We start from the raw sequence: 25,553 nt of genomic DNA on the forward strand, positions 1-25,553 counted from the left end.
AAAATTGATAACGTTTATGGAGACAGAGAAAACCTAGGTTCAAACTGAGAGAAAAATGAAATAAAAATACCTACTTCAAAATCAGCAAAGAAAAACAATAAATGGTCACAAACACAAAAAACAAATTTGGAAGAGCTTTGAAAATAAAGTAGTCCCCAAAGTGGCAAAGATGGAAAAATTAAAAGTAAATAAATCAGATAGGCCCCTGACAGTATTTTTCAGGGAACAAACCTGGCTTCTCTCTCCCAGGATGTTCAGTTCTTTATGCAGACAGAAGACCAGTCTCTACTTAGCTTGGGGTTCAGAATTAGAAAGGGCAGGAAGACAAAGGAATTTCAGGAATACCAAAAAGGTCAGCAAGATAACATGGCCAGCTAAGTGACTTAGTGGATGTGGAAGTAAATAGACCTAAAAAACAGACCCCACATAAATCTGGGAATTGTCTCCTCATCTCTAACCTGACCCCACATTCCTGTGTCAGTGATAAGGTTTGTTTGATTAAGAACCTATGTGTAAAAAGAAATAACTCTGTATCTTGTAACTCTATATAAACTCTCTCTTAATGTTAAACCAACGCAGTCTTCCACTAGGGAGGACTGTCCCAGCTGGTAGATTCTTTATTTGTTCTTTTATTAATAAATTGTGGTTCCAATAATTGAAATTCTAGGGGTTTGAACTCATTTGTGAAGTGTCCCACTTCAAAAATGCCACAAAAACATAATAAGAGTGGTTGAAAAAAAACTAGGGGGAAAATAAGAGTAACCCCAGAAAATAAAGTAAATGATGAAAGAAAGATAACTCAAATTAGGAAAAAAGATTCATAACCTCATGAAAGAAAATAATTTATTAACAATTAGAATTTGACAAAGGAAAACTAACAACTTCCTAAGACAAGAAATAGCAAAGCAAATCAAAAGAATGCAATAAGAGAGAATATGAAACATCAGAAAAACAAAAATAGATTGGGAAACAATATAAGAATAATTGCACTCTCTGAAAGTTAATATCAATTAGAGTTTAATATAAATAGAGTTAATATCAATAAGATTTTCCCAAGAAATCATCTAAGGAAAACTGCCCATAAATTCTAGAACCAGATAAAATAGAAATTGAAAAAAATCCACTGATTACTACCTAAAAGAAAATTAAAGATTAAATGCATAGGAACAGCATTGCTAAATTCCATAGCTTCCAGAATAAAGAGAAAATACTAGAAGTAACAAGAAAAAAAGGAATTAAATACTGTGTATCTACAAACAGAATATCATGAGACCAAGCAATTTGAACTTTAAAAGAAGAAAGGGCACAAGAATAATATTATGCAAAACAAAAGAACTGGTTTATGCATAAAAATAACATACCCAGTGAAAGTTGAATATTATTATACAAGAGAAAAACATGGATATTTTACCAACTAAAGGGGTTTTGATCATTATGGGGAAAACCCCAGAACTTTGTAGAAAATTTGATCTATAAGAAGCCTACAAAGGTAATTATGAAAGGCCAATCATAAGTGATCCAAAATATATTATTTAATTCTGATATGGGAAAATGTCATCTATAGCTGTTAAGAAGGACATCATTACTTGGACAGTTTTGTAAAAATTAAATTGTATTCATTGCTTTTATATCATTTATTATAAGCCTATTCATCTCATATAATCTTTTAGGTAGTATCTATAACTATGATGTTAGACAAGTTAGTCCCAATTATTAACTTACAGATCAGTAGAAAGGTAGCTTTTAAGAGCTCCTGTCATCAACCATGGAAGGTCAATTATACAGCTTGATTAGATACTGAATGTTTATAGCAGAATGTTGCTTTAAAGAGTGTCTTTGAGGATTATCATGTCCTCTGTGCCTATGCCCTCTACTGCAAGCATTGTTCAAGCACAGCCCGGTATGTGGGTATGGACAAAGAATGTCAAGTCATGAGAAACTATCATAGAGTTGGCTGAAGAGGAAGAGAGAACTCATTAGTATTTGCCTAAATAAGAATTTATGCCAGTAGCAGGATCCTCAGATTCTGAGTCAGAAAGATGAATCTGTTTATCTTTAAATCTTTCTTTAAGTGCTTGAGAAATTAATTATAGCTTCAATAAAATGTTAGGATGTCATACTAGACTTTACCAATTATTAGTTAACCTACTTTGAACATTTGGTTTTGTTAATCAATGATCTGTTTAACTGTAAGAAGCATATAAATAAGCATGCAAAAGATGTCTTCATTACGGACTTGGTGTTTTGAGACCTCCAACTTTAATTCACCCACAAATAAAAGTTGGATATTTTCAGCTCATAATTATGGCTCAGAGAATTTCTATATTTCTTTACAGTTTGAAAGGGTGATTATGCATCCCCACAAACACACATTATATATACACATTTATATGTTATATACATACATAAAAATTTTAGGTTGAGGCAAATATAATGGAATCACCCCAAATAACAATAAAATAGATTTAGAAGATGGCAAATTGGGAAAATCATATAACAAAAGAACTGCCATAAAGAAGGAGAGGAGGTGGAGGGTTAGTAGTACTAAAACCTATTATCATCTGATCTGGGTTAAAGAGGAAACAGTATATACAACTAGAAGGGTGAAAGACTTTTTTAAGATGCAAGGAGAGTAGGAGAAGGGAGTTACTAAGTGTAGGAAGTTAGTTTAAAAGAAAGGAGGGCAAGGGGATAAGTAAAGGGAGGGATAATTAGAAAGGGGTACATATCAAGAAATTTATAGTTATAAGTTAATTTAGATATTTTGTGCTAGATCAATCAAGCTATCAAAAAGGGATACTATATAACAATGATAGACAACCTTTTAGAGACTGGGTGACCAAACAGCAACCATCACAGTGAATGTGAGTCACTACCTTACCCCAGACAGGGGAGGGACACTCCCATTGAGCTGCTGGGAAGATGTGAAAAATGTCCTCAAGTGCATGTGGAGAGGTGGAAGGGAGCAGCCCCCTCTGGCCCACATGCCATAGGTTTGCCAACATGGCTACATAAACAGCTAATCTATAAATACTTATTAAACATATAGTACTTACCAGGTATAGTGTTAAATACTGTGGATACAATGAAAAGCAATAAAAAAAAACTCTAGCTCTTAATGAACTCAGTCAAAGGAGGGAGACAATATGTAAAAAAAAAGTTAAAGAGTAAGCTATATAGAAGACAAATTTGAAGTCATCAGTGGAGGGGAGTCACTAGACTTAAGAATGATCAGGAAAAGCTTTTATGAGAAGGTGAGATTTATCTAGGAAGGAAATCAGAGAATCTTTGACATGGAAATGGAGAGGAAGAACATTCCACACTGGAGGGAGAGACTGTGAAAATGCCCATAAGTCAAGAGAAGGAATGTCCTATTTAGGGAACAGCAAAGAAGTCAACTTCACTGGAGAATAAGGTGAAGGGATAAGAGGAAGGTGTCTCAGGACAAGATATGGGAGGGATTTGTTTTGCTCAAATTCATCAAGAAATAGGACACATTTGGAGAGGATAAGAAAGGTACTTTGGAAAAGAAGATAGAATACAAGCTAAAAGGTAAGGGTAAGGTGGCAAGGAAGGGACCATTAGAAATATAGCCAAATTTGGAACTAAGTGTCAATGGGAGAGGATAAGGGAAAATTTCTAAGAAGGCATGCCAAATGAAGAACTAATAGAAGAGACTGGACATCTGAGGAGGAATATGGCAAAAGGAAAGAAAGGGAAGGGCAAAAGACAAGGAAAAACAGAATATAAGGAAATATACAACTAGTAATTATATCTTGGAATGTGAATGGGATAAATGTACCCATAAAATGAAAATGGATAGCAGAATGAAACAAAAACCAAAACCAGAAAATACATTGTTTATAAGAAACACTTAAAAATGAGAGACACATAGAGTCAAAATAAAGGGCTAGAGCAGAATATCCATTCCTTCAGCTAATACCAAGAAAGCAGGGGTAACAAATGTGTCTCAAGTTAAAGCTAAAAAACACATGGTCAATAAAATAAAATAAAGCATTATCATTATTAAACCTATATGCATCAAGTATAACAGCATCCATATTGTTAAAGGAGAAACTAAATGAGTTAATGTGAAAATAGGTAATAGTAGGGGGGACTTTAATTTTCTTCCTAGAACTAGGAAAATCTAAACAAAAATAAGAAAAGTTAAGGCGTTGAAGAGATAGAATGTTAGATAAGTTAAATGTGATAGGTATCTGGAGAGAATTGAATTGGAAGAGAAAAGAATATGACTGCTCAGTTGTACATGGCACTTTTATAAAAATTGACCATAAAATAGGACACAAAAACATGTTAGTTAAATGTACAAAAGCAGAAATAATAAATGCATCCTCTTCAGACAATAGTGCATAAACAGTCCCAAGTAATAATATATGTATAACCCAGTGCAATTGCTTGTCAGCTCCAGCAGGGGGGAGAGAAGGGGTAAGGGAGAAAAAAATGAATCATGGAATCATGGAAAAATAATAAAAAAAACAAACAAAAATTAATTGCAAATTAAATGAATAGTTATGATAAAATAAAAAAGAATAACCATATATAGAATAAAATACCTGGGAGTATACCTGGAAAAATAAATCAGGAACTACATAAACATAATTATAAAACATAATTATAAAAACACAAAGTCAGATCTGAATAATTGGAGAAATTTTATTTGTTGATAGGTGGGCAGATTTAATTAAAATGACAATCCTACCTAACCCAATGAACTTATTTAATGTCATCCCAACTAAATTACCAAAAAATAACTTTATTGAATTAGAAAAAATAATTAAACTCATTTGGAAGAACAAAAGATGAAGGATATCAAACAAATTAATTAAAAAATAAAGGAAGAAAGGCTAGCAGTGCCAGATTTTAAATTACATTATAAAGCTGGTTAAGAAATGGAAAGGTAGACTAGTGAAACAGAACAGACATACCACAAATAGTAGTAAAAGATCAACAGTAGCCTTGTATTTGAGAAAAACAGAGATCCAGGTTTGGGGATAAGAAATCACCGTTTGGTAAAAATTACTTGGACACCAGGAAGTTAGTTTGGTAGAAACTAGACAAAGACCAATATCATATACTAAGCTAAAATCAAAATGGATATGTAATCTCGTCGAAGAAGGAGATATAAGTAAATTAGGAGAGATAATATACTACTTATTAACTTTATGGATGGGAGAGGAATCTATGAGTCAAAAAAGAGAGCATAGTGAAATGTAAAATGGATAATTTTGAATACATTACATTGAAACTTTTTATAAATGTTGCCAAGATTAGACAGAAGCCAAAAATTGGGAAATTTTCTTATTTAAAACTTCTCAGAGACCTTCTATCTAAAATATAGAGAATTTGGTCATATTTATAAGAGTAAGTGTCATCTCCCAGTTCACAGACAAAAGATATGAACAATTTTTGAATGAAGAATTCAAATCTGTATATAGGTATATAAAAAGTGTTCTAAATCACTATAGATTTGAGAAATTACTACCAGAGCAACTATGAGATATAATATCTTACCCATAAGATTGGCTTAATATGACAAAATAACAAATGTTGGAGGTGATGTGGAAAAATGGGCATGGTAATACACCATTGGGGGCACCAATTATTTTTGAGAACAATTTAGAATTATACCCAAAGAGTTACAAAATGTATATACCCTTGGAATCACTAATACCAGTGCTGGATCTGTTCCTTAAGGAGAACAGAGAAAAAGGAAAAGAATCCATATGTTCCAAAATAGCAGCTCTCTTTGTGGTGGCAAACAAATTGTGATATATAATTGTGATGAAACACTTCTCCACCATATGAGGCAATTAGCAGGCTAATTAAAAGAAAAAAAAACTTGGGGAAAAACTACATGAGAAATGAGTACAGTGAAATGAATAGAACCAAAAGAATATTATATATAGCCACAGAATTAATACTGGAAGAATAAATTCTGAAAGTTATCTTTCAGAGAGGGAATTGAGAAGTGAAAATATGAAAGATTTAATTTTTATCAACTTATCTGTTTCCTAGACAATACCTTTCCTCATGTAGGGATGGGCTGGGATAACTGTAGTTGGAATGTATTATGAAGATGTGAAGAAAACTAAACTGGACTTATAAAAAGACTTATGATTTCATTTAAATGAAAATTTATTTTTCTTCATATATGGAAATGTATGTCTTATTGGGTTTTATTAATGTATGGAAAAAAGTTATATTAAATTTTAAAAGAAGCAAAAGCAAAAACATTTTTTCCCCTTGGATGGAAGTGTTAATTGAACTCAGGTATGTCCAGCTGAGGAATAACCCTACCTTCTAAAATGTGTGAAAAGAAAGCCAGGCATAATTTTATTGCCCCCTTGATTTTGAGATATTTAAGTGGATTCATAGTAAGGCATTATAGTTCCTATAAGCTTAAATCCTTTTGAAGGAAATCAGCTATTGGAGGAGAGAAAGTCTTAAGAAAAATTGTGCAGACATAAATTCCCCTGTAGAAGAAAAATGAAACTTATATGAAGATACCAATTTCAATATCCAGGGAACTCTCCAACCAACTTATATTTTAAAAATAAGATCAGAAGATGGAGGAAAAGGAAGGTAAATAGAGGATGAAGACAAATGTGTAGTGTGAAAATATAAAATTAACTTCAGGAATATTAAAATTCAGAAACTAAGAACTACAAAAAAGAGTGACTTGAAATATGCTGAGATAAAAGAGAAAGATATGAAGATGCACAAGAGCTTGGAGTAGACAGAATAATGATGAATGAAAATAGGACGAAGAGGTTCTCATAGATTATCTCATTCCCATTTTAATTGTCTTGGAGAATGATTTTCAGGACTGGAAAGGATAGAAGAAATATGACTAGGGGTTATTACTGCAAATAAGGAGAAATTAAGAGAGGATTTAGCTGACCTTAATAAAAGGCTAGAATAGGCAAGGAGGAGACCAAATTATCGCTCTTTGCAGATGATATGATGATTTACTTAAAGAATCCTAGAGATTCAACCAAAAAGCTAATCAAAATAATCAACAACTTTAGCAAAGTTGTAGGGTACAAAATAAACCCACATAAGTCATCAGCATTTCTACATAATTCCAACACAGCTCTGCAGCAAGAACTAGAAAGAGAAATCCCATTCAAAATTACCTTAGACAAAATAAAATACTTAGGAATCTATCTCCTGAGACAAACACAGGAACTATATGAACACAATACAAAACACTTTCCACACAACTAAAACTAGACTTGAACAATTGGAAGAACATTAACTGCTCATTGGTAGGACGAGCCAATATAATAAAAATGACCATTCTACCCAAACTCATCTATCTATTTAGTGCCATACCCATGGAACTTCCAAAAAAAATTTTTTTTTACTGATTTAGAAAAAACCATAACAAAGTTCATTTGGAAGAACAAAAGATCAAAGATATCCAGGGAACTAATAAAAAAAAAACACAAATGAGGGGGGCCTTGCAGTCCCTGATCTCAGACTATATTATAAAGCAGTGGTCACCAAAACAATCTGGTACTGGCTAAGAGACAGAAAGGAGGAGCAGTGGAATAGACTGGGGGCAAGTGACCTCAGCAAGACAGTATATGACAAACCCAAAGATTCCAGCTTTTGGGACAAAAATCCACTATTTCATAAAAACTGCTGGGAAAATTGGAGGACAGTGTGGGAAAGATTAGGTTTAGATCAACACCTCACACCCTACACCAAGATCAATTCAAAATGGGTGAATGACTTGAACATAAAGAAGGAAACTATAAGAAAATTAGGCGAAAACAGAATAGCATACATGTCAGACCTTTGGGAAGGGAAAGACTTCAAAACCAAGCAAGACTTAGAAAGAGTTACAAAATGCAAAATAAATAATCTGGAATACATCAAATTAAAAAGTTTTTGTACAAACAAAACCAATGTAACCAAAATCAGAAGGGTAGCAACAAATTGGGAAACAATCTTCATAAAAACCTCTGACAAAGGTTTAATTACTAAAATTTACAAAGAACTAAATCAATTGTACAAAAAATCAAGCCATTCTTCAATTGATAAATGGGCAAGGGACATGAACAGGCAGTTCTCAGCCAAAGAAATCAAAACAATTAATAAGCACATGAAAAAGTGCTCTACATCTCTTATAATCAGAGAGATGGAAATCAAAACAACCCTGAGGTATCACCTCACATCTAGCAGATTGGCTAACAGGACAGCTATGGAAAGTCATGAATGCTGGAGGGGATGTGGCAAAGTGGGGACACTAATTCATTGCTGGTGGAGTTGTGAATTGATCCAGCCATTCTGGAGAACAATTTGGAACTATGCCCAAAGGATGACAAAAGACTGTCTGCCCTTTGATCCAGCCATAGCACTTCTGGGTTTGTACCCCAAAGAGATAATAAGGAAAAAGACTTGTACAAGAAGATTCATAGCTGTGTTCTTTGTAGTGGCCAAAAATTGGAAAACGAGGGGATGCCCATCAATTGGGGAATGGCTGAACAAATTGTGGTATATGTTGGTGATGGAATACTATTGTGCTAAAAGGAATAATAAAGTAGGGGAATTCCATGGAAACTGGAACAACCTCCAGGAAGTGATGCAGAGCGAAATGAGCAGAACCAGGAAAACATTGTACACAGAGACTGATACACTGTGGTACAATCGAAGGTAATAGACTTCTTCATTAGTGTCAATGCAATGTCCCTGAACAATCTGCAGGGATCTAAAAAATACTATCCACAAGCAGAGGATAAACTGTGGGAGTAAAAACACCGATGAAAAGCAACTGCTTGACTACAGGGGTTGAGGGGATATGACTGAGGAGAGACTCTAAATGAACACTCTAATGCAAATACCAACAACAGGGAAATGGGTTTGAGTCAAGAACACATGTGATAACCAGTGGAATCGTGCGTCGGCTATGGGAGAGGTGATGGGGGGGAAGGGAGGAAAAGAAAATGATCTTTGTTTCCAGTGAATAATGTTTGGAAATGACCAAATAAAATAATGTTTAAAATTTTAAAAAAAGGCTAGAGAAAAAGAATTTGAGGATATCGTTACTGAACAACAGATATTTTAAAATTCATGGACATGAGGTGAGATGTCATATTTCATGATTGCTGCTGCTATTGTCATTTTATTTCTTTTAAAGGAAAAGAGGCTGTTTAATCAATTTTGTGTCGATTTGCTTTACTGCAGTTCCTCAAAAGATATAGAGCAGATGTCAAACATGCCTACCATGAAAAAGCAAACTCTCAAGCGAGGCCCCAAATGGATTAAAATTGAAATGGTGAATATTTGAAAAAATAAACAAAAATACAATGAAATACACAAAATATTACATTTTAAAATTAAATCAATTTATCCTGCAAGCACTCATATATACCATTTATGTTTTACATCATTGTTCTAAAGCATAGTATCTAAAGATTAGTGAAAATAGAAAAGGAAGGTGTAGAATTGGTATAGGTTCATCAAGTACATATCATAGAAAACTAATATTTTGAGAGGGAGGGAACAGGACTATTGAAATGGTAGATTAGCAAAATGTTATAGCAATGTGTTCCTAAATCTTTATAAATATTTAATGAATTATTTTTCAATTAATTTCCTGAAGAAAGAGATATATTGGCTAGATTATAAAGCAGTTCATTGAATTTGGAACTGCTTGAATGACTAAATCCAGAAAGTAGTCAATAATGGTTAAATGTTGACTTAGCACAAGGTCGTTATTAGAGAGACCAATGGTTGGCTCCATTAGTCATTCTTTTTTCAATCAATGATTTGGGAAAGTCTTAGGTAGGATCATTATCTAAGTCAAGGATGACATAAAACACTCTTCATGACATTATTATGATGATAAAAGATCTTGATAGTCAAGCTAACTTGAAAAATCAATCAACAAGTATTTATTAAGGATTTATTATGTGTGAGATGCTGAGTAAGATAGTAGTGGCACAAAGGCAAAAGTAAAAACATTAGTTAATTAGCATTAAGATTCCTATAAATCTTGCTGGGGAATACCACATGTACATATATGAGTAAATAGGAAGTATGTATAAACTGAATTTGAAAAAAAGGCAGTAGCAACTTAATACATCAGGGAAACTAAGTTCAACTCAAAGGGAGAAGAATTCCAAAATGTTTAGGTGTCAGGGAAGTCATTCCATGCCTGAAGGTCAATCGGTGCAAAGATGGAAGATTGACAGTCATTTCTGGATAACAAGATGGCCATTTCTGTCTGAAGCGCACTGTGTGGATGTGGGGAACATGGAATAAGTAAGAATCTTAGGTCAATCTAAGGCCATAAAAACCTTGAAATCCCAGAGATTCAGCTTTGATTTCAATATTAATGGGGAACCACCAGATTTTGAGTAGGAAGAATAAGATGTAATTTAATAGGGAAAAATGTAAAGTATATTTTGGCTTTAAAAGACTGAATTGACAAATATAAAATAGGAGAGAAGTCATAAAGAAGTTTATTTGAAAAAAAAAGTATATTTCATTTGATAGAATAAATGCTCAATGTGAACTAAAAGTGATATGGAATCCAAGTGTTCTTGGGCTACATTTAGAGGATTCAGGAGGTGATAATTGTTTATACTCTGCCCTGGTCACACTGCATGATCGTGTTTAGTTCTGAACATTAAATTTTAGGCAAGAAATGAATAATTGGTGAACAGGAGGCACACAGGGAGCCAGAGAATCTGAATTCTGTGCCATATAAGAATTGGATAGAGGAGTTTAGGATATTTAGTCTTGAGAGAATAAAAGTTTCAAGTTGAGATAATTTAGGTGGCAGTGTCTAGAGAGCCCAGCCTAAGAAACCTAAGAACTGTGTGATCATGGGCAAGTAATTTAACATCTTTTTGCCTCAATTTTCTAATCTATAAAATGAAATTAATAATAGAACTACCTCTAAAGGTCACTTATAAGGATCAAAAGATCTAATCATTGTAAAACACTTATAATGCCTATCACAAAGTGTAATACAAGTATTAGCTGTTGTTAAATAATTACTCCCTTTAAGTATTGGAGGAAAAATTATGTGAAAAAAGATCAAGCATGTTCCGGTTAACCCCAGAAGACAGGATTTGGAACAAAAAGCAAAAGTTCAGATTTAATCTTGATGTAAGGAAAATTTGCTAATTATTTGATCAATTCAGAAAGTATAATAGGTTGTTTTAGTATGGCACTCACTTCTCAACTGAAAACTGTGAAGAAATGATGAATTATAATTCATAAGGTTTTTCTTATAGAGTTTTCCCCCCTCACTATTCAGTTGGAGTAAATGACTGCTAAGATTCTTTTCAACAAGAAAACTGTCTCTGTGGTTCTTTGAAAGTATACTGCAGCAAATTATCCATAATGGCATTTGAGAAAATAAATAAATAAATAGCAAAATGTTATCAAGGTCATGAATGAATGGAAAGAGAAGTGGGCTGATCATATAATGAGAATAAGAAAAAAATAATCCAAGTGTCAGAGAGTTTTAAACATTTCTCCATAATACTGATTTGATCCTTCATTGATGTATATAAGAGCTCTAAAAGAATCATGAATAATGAAAAATCATGAATAACTTGTGTACTGAGTCAGTAGAGGGAGAGATCATATTATAGAGATCACTAATTCAATAAAGGCTTGAAGCATAAGCTTAAAAATAAAATTATCGCTATAAGAAGTCACAATTTGTTACAGTTTTAATGGAAATAAATAAGTGTATTCTATGGCAATATATGTCCAGATTCAAGTTCAAAGTTGAATTCTAAACAGTCTTTAGTTTCACTCAGTTATTTAAAGAGAGGTATTTTATCTAATATTGCTATAATTAATAATCAAAAGATCAATCATAATGTTAAAAGCATTTTCTATTAATATTTGGCATCCCATATTTAATATATCTTGATTTCTGTTTATGTTTTAGTAGTTTTAGTTTAGGATTTTTCATCTTCCTTTTTATTTGTCATTTCTCATAATATTCCCCTATTTCAATTTTAATTCTATTTAAGTTCATCTCTTTCTTTTGAGGCTACAGCCAACCCAACTTTTATACTCATCGTCTCTTCAACCTTTTTCAACTGACATACAAAATGATCATGAGCAAGTTATCCTATTTCCTCATAAGAATGGTAAGAATTGCCACTTTGTGACATTTTTGACAGGGCATGATAAAAAGAAAAGGAAGAAACTGACAGACCACATCAGACATTTTCGACAGCAAAGTTCAGTTTACTTTGAATCCATCAAACACAGTCTTGTCACCTTTTTTAAGGAAATTAATGCAAGGCAAATACTGAAAGTAAATTTATTTGGAGGATAAGGCTATATGAAAAAGGAAAGAGTTATCAGAGGGATTGTATAATATAGACAGGATTGTGGCCTTTTTAATTGATGTGTGCACACATGGTTGTGTGTGGATAAATATATTCCATTCTAAACTCTAAATATGCATACTTTAAAAAGCTTTAAAAGAGACCAATAAATATATTCAATTCTGAACTCTTAGTGTGCAGCCTTTAAAAGAGCTCTGAACTTGATGTCAGATGATATGGTTTTGTGGTAGACCAGTACTTAGTATATTATGTTACTAGCCCTAAATTTACCTTAGAATTTTAAGGTAATGGGTTTTTTTAAAAAAAAAATTTCTCTTGAATTCATTCATGTTTTCTTCTTCCCTGTCTACAGAAGTCAGGAATAGAGAAGTGTGATAGCAAGGGAGTGTTAAAGCTGATGCCTTAACTCACATCATTGGTCAGCAAAATCCTACTTATGAAAGACTGGGAAAGTCACCAAACCTCAATGAATCTCATATTTTTATTTGTACAACTAAAATGAAAGGGTTGGACTAGATGATCTTGATGATCACTACTGGTTTCAAATCAATGATACCATGAAGGAATTTTTAAATGTAAGGTAAGAAAATATGAATCTCATTGTATATAACACTTTGAAAGCCAGAAGGTAACTTAATGGTTAAAAAAAAACTGAATAAATCAAATAATCGCCACTTAAAGCAAATGATAAAGTGTTATATTCTAAATATTTTAACTTGAAAAAATTTTTATTGAACCTGTCAATCATAGTTTATAGAATATGTCCAAAAAAGTACTTATTCACCAGGGAACATCTACAGGGAATGTGATGATATTGGATAGGGAAACTGGGTCATCTTAAATACTGAGATAGTTGGGACCCAAGAGATTAAAAAATTCAGTAGTGGAAAAGTTTGAGAGTGAGAGTTGGGATAAGAAATCCTACATGCTATATATGCTATATACATATATGGCTCTCAAAGTACAGAAATTCTTTATTTTTACAATAAGTCCTTAATAAGGTACAGAGACCCAAGAAGGCCTTGGTATTATTGAGCCCTACCTATGGCAAATTGGTTATGTGACTCTAGGCAAACCATTAAACTCTCATATACCCAAGCCAGTTTTCTAGATTAGAAGTTGTAGGGTAGTAGTTTTTTTTTTTTTAATTTTAATTTGAAATAATAAAGGGATTTTCTTTACTGGAAATACCTTATACCAATTAAATCAGAGCTTAGCCCTTCCTTTCCAAAAGGCAGGAACTGTAAAGGGTATGACTTATATTCTATAAAATAGTAAACTGTAAATATATACTTATAGTTTTACTGATATAGATATCTTTTGAACCACCTAGAAATGTTGATTTCTTTAATATATTCATAACAATTAAACTAAAGAATAAAGGACATTTCTGGTGTTAAGGAAATTTTGAAGAGGAGGGCAATTTGTATAATCTGACAGTAGATAAAGGGAAACTGAAAAAATTATAGGGAAGAATGATAGAGAATTATAATGCAGGAAATTGGTTAAAATCTGTATATATTCAACTCATTTACATACAAAATATAAGTCAAAGACAATGAGAAGATTATTTTTCCCACTCCATGATTTCCTATTTTTATTAGTAAATGCAATAGCCCAATATTCTTTGCTAGTTTTCTTATGTAGAACTAATTAGAAACTTTATATTATTTCTCTACTTTATAAGTGATTTTGCCCATTCCCTTGAGTTTAATGTTCAAGTCTATACATTAGACTCTGATTTCTTTTGCATTTTGATCTGGAATGTCCACTTTCGATTGTATATTTCATAGACATCTCAAAAATTGTTGTAAACGCATGCATACAAATTGTTGTTATTGTTATAAAACCACACATACAAAACCAAGACCCCCAAATAAAGCTGTAAATACACTGATGTGAAAGATAAAATGATTTTATTTTTATCAATACAACTACAACATTTCTTTCTCTGGAGGTAAATAGTATTCCCTGTCGTAAGTCCTTCAGAATTGTCCCAAATCATTGTATTGCTGAGAGTAGCCAAGTTTCACAGTTGACCATTGTATAACATTGTTGTTAATGTGTATAAGATTCTCCCAGTTCTGTTTATTTTGCTCTGCATCACTTCATGTAACTCTTTCCAGCTTTTTCTGAAATCATTCTGCTCATCATTTCTAATAGCACAATAGTGTTCCATCACCAACATACACAACAATTTGTTCTCCAGTTGATGGATATCTCCTCAGTTTCTAGTTCTTTGTCTCACCACAAAAAGAGCTGCTATAAATATTTTTGTACAAGTATATCCTTTCTCTTTCTGCATTTTCTTTTGAAAGATGGCTTATATGAAAATGTTTTGCATGACTTCACATATATAATAGAAGCCATATTGCTTTCCTTCTTAAGTGATAAGGAAAGGAACAGAAGGGAATTCTAGAATTTGGAACTCAAAATATTTTAAGATGAATTAAATTTTCTAATGTAATTTAGAAATATTTAATGATTTTATATATATCATAAAGTATAGCTTTGTTATCCTTCACCTGTGTTATTGAAATAACCTCCTATTTTGTCTTTTATTGTTTCTAGACTCTTTTTTAAATCCATACACTATGGAGCTATAAGTGATAATTCTTGAGCACCTGTGTGACCATGTAACTCTTTGGTTAAGAAACTTCAATGATTCCTTATCGATTCAAGTTTTATTTTTAAATGTAGATTTCAACATCTTTAAAAGTCCTTTGCAGGTTGGCTCCAGACTAATTTTTTTCTTTTGGATTGACCTTTTATTTAATTTTTTAATTTAATTAATTAATTTAGAGTATTTTTCCATGGTTCCATGATTCATGTTTTTTTCCCTTTCCTCAGCCCACTCCCTCCATGAGCCAATGAGCAATTCCACTGGTTTTAAATGTGTCATTGTTCAAAACCTATTTCCATATTACCAATGTTAGCAATAGAGTAATCACTTAAAGTCAGCATCCCCAACCCTATCCCCATTTAACCATTTAACCAATCACATGTTTTTCTTCCACATTTTTGCTCCCACAGTTCTTTCTCTTGATGTGGAGAGTGTTCTTTCTCAAAAATGCTTTTGAATTGTCCTGGATCATTGCATTGCTGCTAGTAGAGAAGTCCTTTACGTTCGATTGTGCCACAGTGTATCAGTCTCTGTGTACAATGTTGTCCTGGTTCTGCTCTTTTCACTTTGCATCAATTCCTGGAGGTTGATCCAGACTCCATGCAATTCCTCCACTCTATTCCTTTGAGCACACTAGTATTCCATCACCAACATAAACAAATTGTTCAGCCATTCCCCAATTGAAGGGCATCCCCTCATTTTCCAGTTGTTTTTTTTTTTGCCACCAGAAAGAGCACAAAGAGCGGGGCTTTGAATATTTTTATATACATATTTTCCCTATTATCTCTTTGGGGTACAGACCCAGCAGTGCTATGGCTGGATCAAAGCACAGACAGTCTTTTATCATCCTTTGGGCATAGTTCCAAATTGCCCTCCAGAATAGTTAGATCAATTCACAACTCCACCAGCAATAAATTAGTGTCCCCACTTTGCCACATCCCCTCCAGCATTCATTACTTTGCATAGCTGTCATGTTAGCCAATATGCTAGGTGTGAGGTGATACCTCAGAGTTGTTTTGATTTGCATCTCTCTAATTATGAGAGATTTAGAACACTTTTTCATGTGCTTATTGATAGTTTTGATTTCTTTATCTGAAAACTGCCCATTCTTGTCCATTGCCCATTTAGCATTTGAGGAATGGCTTGACAAATTGTAAAAATAAAAAACACAATTAATTGAGCTCCTTATAAATTTGAGAAAATAGACCTTTGTCAAAGGTTTTGGTTATAAAAAATTTCCCCCCAATTTGTTGCTTCCTTTCTAATTTTGATTGTATTGGTTTTGTTTGAACAAAAACTTTTTCTAATTAAATGTAATCAAAATTATTTATTTTATATTTTGTAATATTCTCCATCTCTTGCTTCATCTTAAATTCTTTCTTTTCCCATAGATCTGACAGGCCTACTATTCTATGTTCACCTAATTTACTTAAAATTTCTTTCTTTATATTTATGTCATTTAACCATTCTGAATTGATCTTGGTATAGGGTACAAGATGTTGATCTAAACCTATTCTCTCCCATATTGTTTTCCAATTTTACCAGCAGTTTTTGTCAAACAGTGTGTTCTTATCCCAGAAGCTGAGATCTTTGATTTATCAAACACAAACTTTGTGAGGTCACTTACCCAAGTCTATTCCATTGATCCTCCCTTCTGTCTCTTTGCCAGTACCATATTGTTTTGATGTTCACTACTTTATAATATAGTTCAAGATCTGGTACTGCTAGGCCTCCATCCTTCATATTTTTTTCATTAGTTCCCTTGATATTCTTGATCTTTTGTTCTTCCAAATAAAGTTTGGAATTATATATATATATGTATATATATATATTTATATATATATAATTTTTTTCTAGTTCAATAAAAAAGTTTCTTGGTAGTTTGATAGGTATGACACTGAATAAGTAAATTAATTTGAGTAGAATTCTAATTTTTATTATATTAGCTCATCCTACCCAGGAGCAATTATTTTTTTCCAATTGTTTAGATCTAGTTTTAATTGTGTGGAGAGTGTTTTGTAGTTGTATTCATATAATTCCTGTGTTTGTCTTGGAAGACAGATTCCCACGTATTTTATATTGTCTAGAGTGATTTTAAATGGAATTTCTCTTTCTAACTCTTGCTGCTGAGTTGTGTTGGAAATATATAGAAATGCTGATGCTGTATGTGGGTTTATCTTGTACCCTGCAACTTTGCTGAAGTTGTTGATTATTTCCACTGGCCAGTTAGTTGTTTTCTGGAGTTCTTTAAGTAGACCATCATATCATCTACAAAGAGTTTAGTCTCCTCATTGCCTACTTTAATCCCTTCACTTTCTTTTTCTTCACTAATTGTTATCACTAGTGTTTCTGGTACAATTTTAAATAGAGATTATAATGGTCATCCTTGCTTCACTCCTGATCTTATTGGGAAGGCTTCTATTTGTTTCCATTGCAGATGATAGTTGCTGATGGTTCTAAATATATAGTCCATCATTTTCAGGAATGACCATTCTATTCCCTTACTTTCTAGTGTTTTCAATAGGAATGAGTGTTCTATTTTGTCAAAGGCTTTTTCTACATCTATTGAGATAATCCTGTCGTTTCTGTTGGTTTCCTAACTAATTTTTGAAACTGATAATATCTTACACTTGTCATATAACTAATTTTTCAGTAAAATTTGGCTACTTTTTGTTCCCTCTTTCCCATTCTATCTCCTGTATCCATGATTATCCTATATCTATGTTTTTTTCCTAAAATCTAGAATTCCCAACTTAGTGGCCCAGTGAATAGACTATGAGACTTGTTCAGGAAGATCTAAGGTTGAATCCTGTATCCATTGTATAGTTACTGAATAAATCAATTAACTTCTCTCCATCTTGATTTCTTTCTTGTAGAAAATAGAAATGCTGTAAGTACTTACTCTAAAGAGTTGTGGACAATATCAAATGAGGTAACACATGTAAAAAGTTCTTTACAAACTGTAGAGGCATATAAAGCTCTTACACCTGCTCACATCTATTTACACACACACACTCACTCTCCCTCCTCTCTTCTGAGCCACTTCAGGGAAGTAAAGCTCTTTCCTATAAGAGAATTTTCTTGATTTCCCATCCCTCCTTACATAGTATTATGCATACACAGGTACACACATGCATACACACAATAAAAAACCCTGGGTCCTAGGTGTGTGTCTGCATCAAATAAATAAATATGAATATTATAATGGGTCAAATATATAATATAAAATGACTGGTTCATATAACTGGGCATTATAAATGGGAATGCCCCCATTCCCCACCCCAGGCCCACTTTCCTCCTCTTTAAATCCAAGACCCCATTTTTCAGCTTGTGGGGAGTGTAAGAGAGGCTTTTCAGGGAAGGGGCTGCCTTGGACCCTTCAGCCTGGAAGCTCTGGGGTCTCAACTTGCCCACTTTGTTCCTTCCTGGGGATTTCATCCACCTGGGTGAGACAAAGAGGATCCTACAGGCTTTTTTGTGCAGTAAGTGAGTGAAAAATGAAACATCTACAATTTGAGAGGGGGGGGGGCACACTGCCTGCTGGCCTGTCTTGCTTCTGCCCCAGAGAGAGAGAAAAGGCTTAAAGCTGGTTTTTGTGGGTTCTCCCCAGCCTGCTCGGCTCTGGGTAATTGCAACACCACATCAGACCACTAGAGGGAGGCAAATTCACCCTTAGGGATCCTTGGTCCTCCTGTCTCACTCCCTGACCAAGCTCTGAGGCAGGAGTTCCCCTGAGTCTGGAGGGGGCTTGCAGGGTTCTTAGGCTGCTGACACCTTGTGGGGCAGGGAAGGGTTGGCAGATTTTTTTTTTCCCTAGGAGTGGGTGGGTGGGTTTAATTTTTTTTTTGTCAATTTCTCTCTGATTCAGTTTGAAATATTAAATAAAACTATTTTATGAGAAAAAAAATATATGTATATATGTATGTGCATATATATACAGAACTCAAAGTTGATTTAGATTGTATTTCTCTAATTATAATTGATTTAAAGCACTTTATCATATGTCTTGGGATTGCTTTAATTATTTGCCTCAAAAACCACAGATATATGTATATATATATGTACATATATATATATATATATATATATATTTTAAACTGTGAACACTTATGAACTGGGAGATTTTTATTCTTATGAAATTCATTTAGTTCCTTATTTCTTGGAAATGAGGGGTCTATAAAATAATTTGCTGATTGTTTCCTGTTAGCTCTTTACATTTACATTATAATTTATATTGAATTTATGCAAAATATTTTTAAATGTTATGCTCTCAAATCTGTACATTTTTAGTTTGATATTTTCTCTAGTGTTGTCTATTCATAACTCTTTCTCATTGAATAGATCTGAAAGTTTTTTTTTCTTTAATTCTGTAATATGTTAGTCATATGTGTTTTTTTCTATCCAATCAATATATTCATTTGAGATGTGCTTTGGTATAGGATGTTAGGTGTTGTTTTTAACCTAATTTCTGCCAGACTTTTTTTTATATTTCCAGCAATTCCTTTTTTTGGGATGCAGAAGTGTGTGGAGTGCAGAAGATAAATAGTGACTTCCTAACCCTACAGCTGCTGCAGTTAGCACTATCTAATACTTACTATGTTGTGCACCCATTACTCTGATCATCTTTCTTTTTGTACTACTACCAAATTATTTTTTTGAAGATTGCTACTTTGTAATATAGTTTGTAATATGGTATTGTTAAATTCCTTTGCCTTTCTCCTTTTTTCCTTTCATTTTTTCCTTGGGATTTTTTGTTTTTTTGCTCCTCCAGATCAACTTAATATTATTTTTCTGGCTCTATAAACCAATCCTTTCATAATTTGTAATAACATTTATTAAGTAAATTTAGATAGTATTATATATTATTATCATATTAACTCAACCTAACCATGAACAAATTCTTCACTTAAGTCTTTTTTTATTACCAAAAATATTGGTTTGTAACTACATTAATTAAATTCATGTGTATGTCTTAGAAGATAAAATTCCATGTATTTTTTTTTGTAATATGTAAACTTCCTGGGTTCTATCAAGTACTTAAAACTATAAATCCCAAAAGAGTACACACTTAAATATTTGTTGAATGATTCCTTTTTGAATTGGAAAGCAAATATGAAATATTAAATGAAGAGAATAAATATGTCTTGCCAATATTGAGTATTCTGTGAAGAAATTTAACTACTTTAATTCTATTTTCTAGTAGTTACCTAAATTTGTTACTCTTAAAGAGTAATTATCTAGCAATGTAAAGAATGTTTGAAGCATCATTAAAATATTTACAATTCTATGGATTAAATATCCATGTTTATTCCTAGCCTTCCATTTTTCTCATACCATCTTGTCAATGAATTTATTTATACCTCACAGAATTTTTTTTCCTCCTTATTAAATCATGATTAAAGAACTAATAATATTTTATTAGCTTGTATATAGAGGTGAAAAGTTGGGGAAAGGGAAATCTAATAAACTTTGAAAACAAACACATATAATGTACATTTATTTTAAAGTGAGGAATATAACAAATTTAAAAAATACATAATATTTAAGATTTGGAGGTGAACATGTAAACAAAAAAAGTGAAAGCTTACTTAGCACCAATGCCTCCCATGTAAAGATTTATTCATAGCCTCAAGAAGTAACATTTAAAGTTGTATTATCAAAAATGAGAATGTTTATGTCAATTATAACTGCCGAGTATGAAGAAATTGCTTTTTTTCTATATCACTGGCAGATATTTTATATTTTCAAAAGTGTGATTTAAAAATTATACACTTGATTTTTTTTGTGTTGTATCTTTATGATCAGCATTACTATGATTTGAAGGAAAAGTTGCTGAAAAGGTTCTTAAAAGAAAAATATCAGATGTGGATTTAATTTTCATCATTTCCTTTTTTCATCTTCATGGTATTTATGTAAGACCTAAGAAACAATAAATTAGCTTGGCTGTTAAATTTCCATGTATCTCTCTGATCTCTTCTCACAATAATTTTCAGAAAATTAGATGAATGTGTGATGTCATTCCAGAATATGAAAGAATAAGTGTTTAAATCCTTCAAGCCAATTTTGACTTAAAATCTAGGAATTTTGTATGCATATATCTGAGAATATGTTTCCTCAAACAAGAATTAAGATCTTTGAAGTAAACAACAAAAAAATAGTCTTGTCTCTATATTGGCCAAGCCAGGCATTGAATTGGTTTATGATATGTTTTGCATCCTACAACTTTGCTCCAGTTCTTAATTATTTCCTTTAGTTTTTTAGTTGATTCTCTAGGATTCTCTTGCTTTACAATCATATTAACTTCAAAGAGTAGCAATTTTGTTTCTTCATTGCATTTTCTAATTTCTTCAGTTTTTTCTGCTCTCATTACTATCAGAAATATTTCTAGTACAATATTAAATAATCATAGCAATAATGGACATCTTTTTTTTTTTTTACACTTGGTCTTACTGGGAATGGTTTTAGTTTATCCCCATTACAGGTAATGCTTGCTGTGGTTTGAGATAGATGTCATTTATCACTTGAAGCAAAGTTCTATTTATTCTAATATGTTTTTTTATAAGGAATGAATATTATATTTTGTCTCATACTTTTACTGTGACAACTGAAATAATCCTATGGTGTCTGTTTGTTTTCTGATTGATATGCTCTATTATCCTGATGGTTTTCCTAATATTTAACCAACTCTAAATTCCTGGTATAAGATGCACATGATTGTGTTGTATGATTCTTGTGATATAATGCTATAATCCCCTTGCTTATATTTTACCTAAAATTTTTATATAACAGTTCATTTGGGAGATTAGCCTATAGTTTTCTTTCTTTTTTTAGCTCTTCCTATTTTAACTATCAATACCATATCTGGGTCATAAAAAGAATTTGCAAAGATTCTCTCTTCCACAACTTTTCCAAATTGTTTATATAGTACTTTAATTTAATGTTTTTTGAATGTTTGGTAGAATTCAATGTGAATTCATCTGGCCCTAGGGTCATTTTCTTAGGGAGTTCTTCATTGTTTTTTTCAATTCATTTTTCTGTTATGGGGTTGTGTTCTATTTCCTCTTTTGTTAATCTTGGTAGTTTATATTTTTGTATTTATATATTTCACTTAAATTGTCAGATTTATTCATATATAATTGAAAAATTAACTTCCAAATAATTATTTTCTTCATTGGCTATGATTTCATATTTTTCATTTTTGATGCTGGTAATTTGGTTTTCTTATATTTATAAATCAAGTTAAATAATGATTCATCTTTTTTCCTTAAAATCAACTCCTTATATTATTTATTATTTCAATGCTTTCCTTCCTTTCAAGGATTTCATAACCCAAATGTATTTGGGAACAGAGTATTTTGAAGGAAGACCTTGTTTTGATCAGAAAAAATCAAAACTTACCAATTGAATCTCCAGTCTCCCAAGATGGAGTCCAACATTTCTTCCAAGGGGAAGCTAAATATGATGCCTGGAATTGAAACAGTATGTTCTCAAAATGGCTGGGAAGGATGTATTTTTTCCTGCCTAAGACAAGTCATACAACTAAAATATATGTATATATATATATATATACATATACATAATATGCATATATGAGGTCATGTTTTCTACTTTTTCAATTTTGAATGAATTGTACAAAACTATTAGAATTGTCTGCTTTTCTCTTAAACACAACATGCTATATTTCCTTAGAAAATGTATTTTTTCTCAAAACCTTTATAGATTTTGATAAATTTGAATTTATATTCAGTTTATTCTGATCCCCTTCTTTATTTAGCCACATGATTAAACTAGATTTATTTTAATAACTTTTGTGAGAGATAGGAATGGAGTCAGTGATCTGTGATTTCATAGATGGATAGAATACACAGGGAGAAAATTCGCTTTATTAATGCATATGTTCTGCAACACTTTAGAGTTTGTGACATGGCAAAATTTTGACCAATATGTATTACAATAAAGACACACAATTTGAGTCTTGATTTTAGGGCCATTTTATATTCATTTCATCTTACTGACTCTATCATAAAAAATATAAAATATACTTAATATTTGAACATCCCAGAAGAAATACTCAATGACTAGGTCTAAAAATTCCATCCAGAATTATTACTTTTAGACTTTTTTCTGTTGCTTTCTCACCTATTTTTCCTTCCTTCTAGGCAAAGGTGAACATGGGAAACCTTATCCTCTCACTGAAGAAGACCGTGATGATTCAGCTTACAGGGAGAATGGATTCAATATTTTTGTGAGCAACAACATTGCTTTGGAGAGGTCACTGCCAGATATTCGCCATGCCAAGTATGTACCAACACACCTGACACCCAGTAAGAATGTCATTAGAAGTATACTTCATTCTTGAAGTTATGATTATCTTGACCTTTCTTTTACTTGGTCTTTAATTTTTTCAAAATTAAGTCAGAAAGAAATACTTGAAAATTCAAGCAAGTTAATTTTAGGTTATGTACAATTTGACTTACTGGAATTTTTCTTATTAGATAATTATTCCCTCTACTTTGAAAAGAGTAAATCCTTATATTGTATCAGTTGAGCTTTTGAATATCATATTTGAAGGATAAGTTTTCATAAGATCCTTGGTTGATATCTGGAAGACTTTTCAGAGAAATATAGTTCATCTGCCCCAATTTTTATAAATGAGCAAACTGAAGGTCATGAAGTGAATGTTTCTCCTCAGTCCTATTTAGTGAAAGGCTCAGATTCTTTGAAGGCTCAATTCAACTGATACTTCCTCTAAGTAGCCATTCTATATCCACCAATAATTTAATTAAATCACTTGTTCAAGCTCATATGAATAGTATGTATCATAGACTTTGAATTCAGCCTGACTAGCATGGTTCATTGAAAAGAGCCCAGTCACTGTTATGTGGAAGGTTTATATAGTTCTATTACTCTAAAAAGGAATGAAGCAGCCAAATTTATAACTATTTTAGATATAAGGTAGGAAGCAAAAATGTGTAATAGAAAGAACATTGTCTTGAGACAGTGATTGAAACCCAGAAAACTTAGGTTTAAATCCTATCTCTAATGCTAACTATCTTTTTGACCTTTGGCAAGCCATTTAACCTTCATCAACCTCCATCTATTCATTTGTAAAATCAGGGCATTGGAAGGCATGACCTTTAAGACTCTTTCTATGGTTCTATGAATGCAATTAGAATTTCAGGAAGCAAGTTGTATTTTATTTTTCTTAATGAAAAGTAGTCTGCATTATCTGCTGAATCCTGAACATTAAAAGGAAGCAAATATAATGCTAATATTGACCTTCATGAATGACATTATTTAAACATTTTTATATTCCTGGCATTGTTCATAATATATCTCCTTTGTGGATCAAATGATGTCTCATCTCAGATAGGACTTAATGATAGCTAAAGAAAATAATATTATGGGTTTCAAAAATGCTTGTTTTTTTTATTTTTATTACATAAATGTCCAAGATTTAACTAAATTTTATATATGTTCATGTGTAATCCATTGATATCATATACTGTGTTTTCTGAAAAAATGTTCATGGCATTTCTGGGCTGCTTTGATCAATCAATCAATCAATATTTATTAAGCACCTACTATTTGCTAGGGACTATGCTAAGGACTAAGGCAAAAAGAAACAAACAACATTCCCTACCCTCAAGAATCTTATAATATAAGATGAGATAAAGACTGAGTTTCCTCAATTACAAAAATAAGGAGTTTGTAAATCAGATATGAGATATAATAAGAGAGGTGTTTTTGAAAATGGGAAAATTAAAATAATCTATTGCTCTATTGGTATGATGGAGATAATGGCCTTATGGTCATAGTCCCAAAGTAAAAATCTCTATCTCTACCTTTAGTCCTATTCTATAATTTTGGTTTATCCCTCACATATTCTTACATTTTCAGTTATTACACTTTTGACTGCATCCTTTCCCTCAAAAAAAAAACAACATAGTTGTTTCCTTTAGCCTCAAAAATGAAAACCTTCCCACAATTTCTCTATCCCTTTGAATAAAGACACCATCTCTTCCCCGTTTACTGTCATTTTACAGTCTTAACCTCCATCCTATAAATTTATTTTCTCATCAAGAACTGAAAAAGAAAAAAAAAACTATCAATTAATTTTTAAAGCATTTCAGAGACCATATAATCCAAACTCTACTTGAAAAACAATAAAAAAAAAAACCCTGACAAGTGATCATCTCCCTTCTATTTGAAAGTTTCCTATTGGGGAAAAATCATTAATTCCTAAGATAGTTCATCCCAACTTTGTAGAGCTCTAATTTTTGAGTTTTTTTCTCCTTCAGAGAAACTCCCCAACTTAAGTACAGCATTGGTAATCAACTAGTGGAATTTTCCCACCACATCCATGTCTCATTAGGAATGCCTCCACCCATATCTTCCATCTATTCCCCATTCTTTTAATTCTTTAAAGATATTTTATTTTACCAATTACAAATAATACTTTTCCATATAAGTTGTCTGAAGTTATAGGAACCAAATTATCTCCCTTCCTCATTTCCCTCCCCATTCCCAGAGACAGAAAGCAATTTTATCTGGGTTATACATGTATTGTCATGTAAATC

At 32.2% G+C, this 25,553-nt stretch overlaps 1 protein-coding gene across 2 annotated transcripts in view; it reads left to right on the plus strand.

Annotated features, from left to right (window-relative positions):
* The window catches only part of GALNTL6 (polypeptide N-acetylgalactosaminyltransferase like 6), a 1,644,699-nt gene that overhangs the window by 666,581 nt on the left and 952,565 nt on the right, over nucleotides 1–25,553 (plus strand). For both annotated transcript variants that reach the window (XM_056802912.1, XM_007496117.3), the window contains one exon: nucleotides 23,133–23,271. In XM_056802912.1, coding sequence (XP_056658890.1) covers nucleotides 23,133–23,271 — 139 coding nt within the window. The remainder of the gene's footprint in view (nucleotides 1–23,132; nucleotides 23,272–25,553) is intronic.

The sequence above is a fragment of the Monodelphis domestica genome, chromosome 6, assembly GCF_027887165.1.
Source record: "Monodelphis domestica isolate mMonDom1 chromosome 6, mMonDom1.pri, whole genome shotgun sequence".
NCBI classification, from domain to species: domain Eukaryota; kingdom Metazoa; phylum Chordata; class Mammalia; order Didelphimorphia; family Didelphidae; genus Monodelphis; species Monodelphis domestica.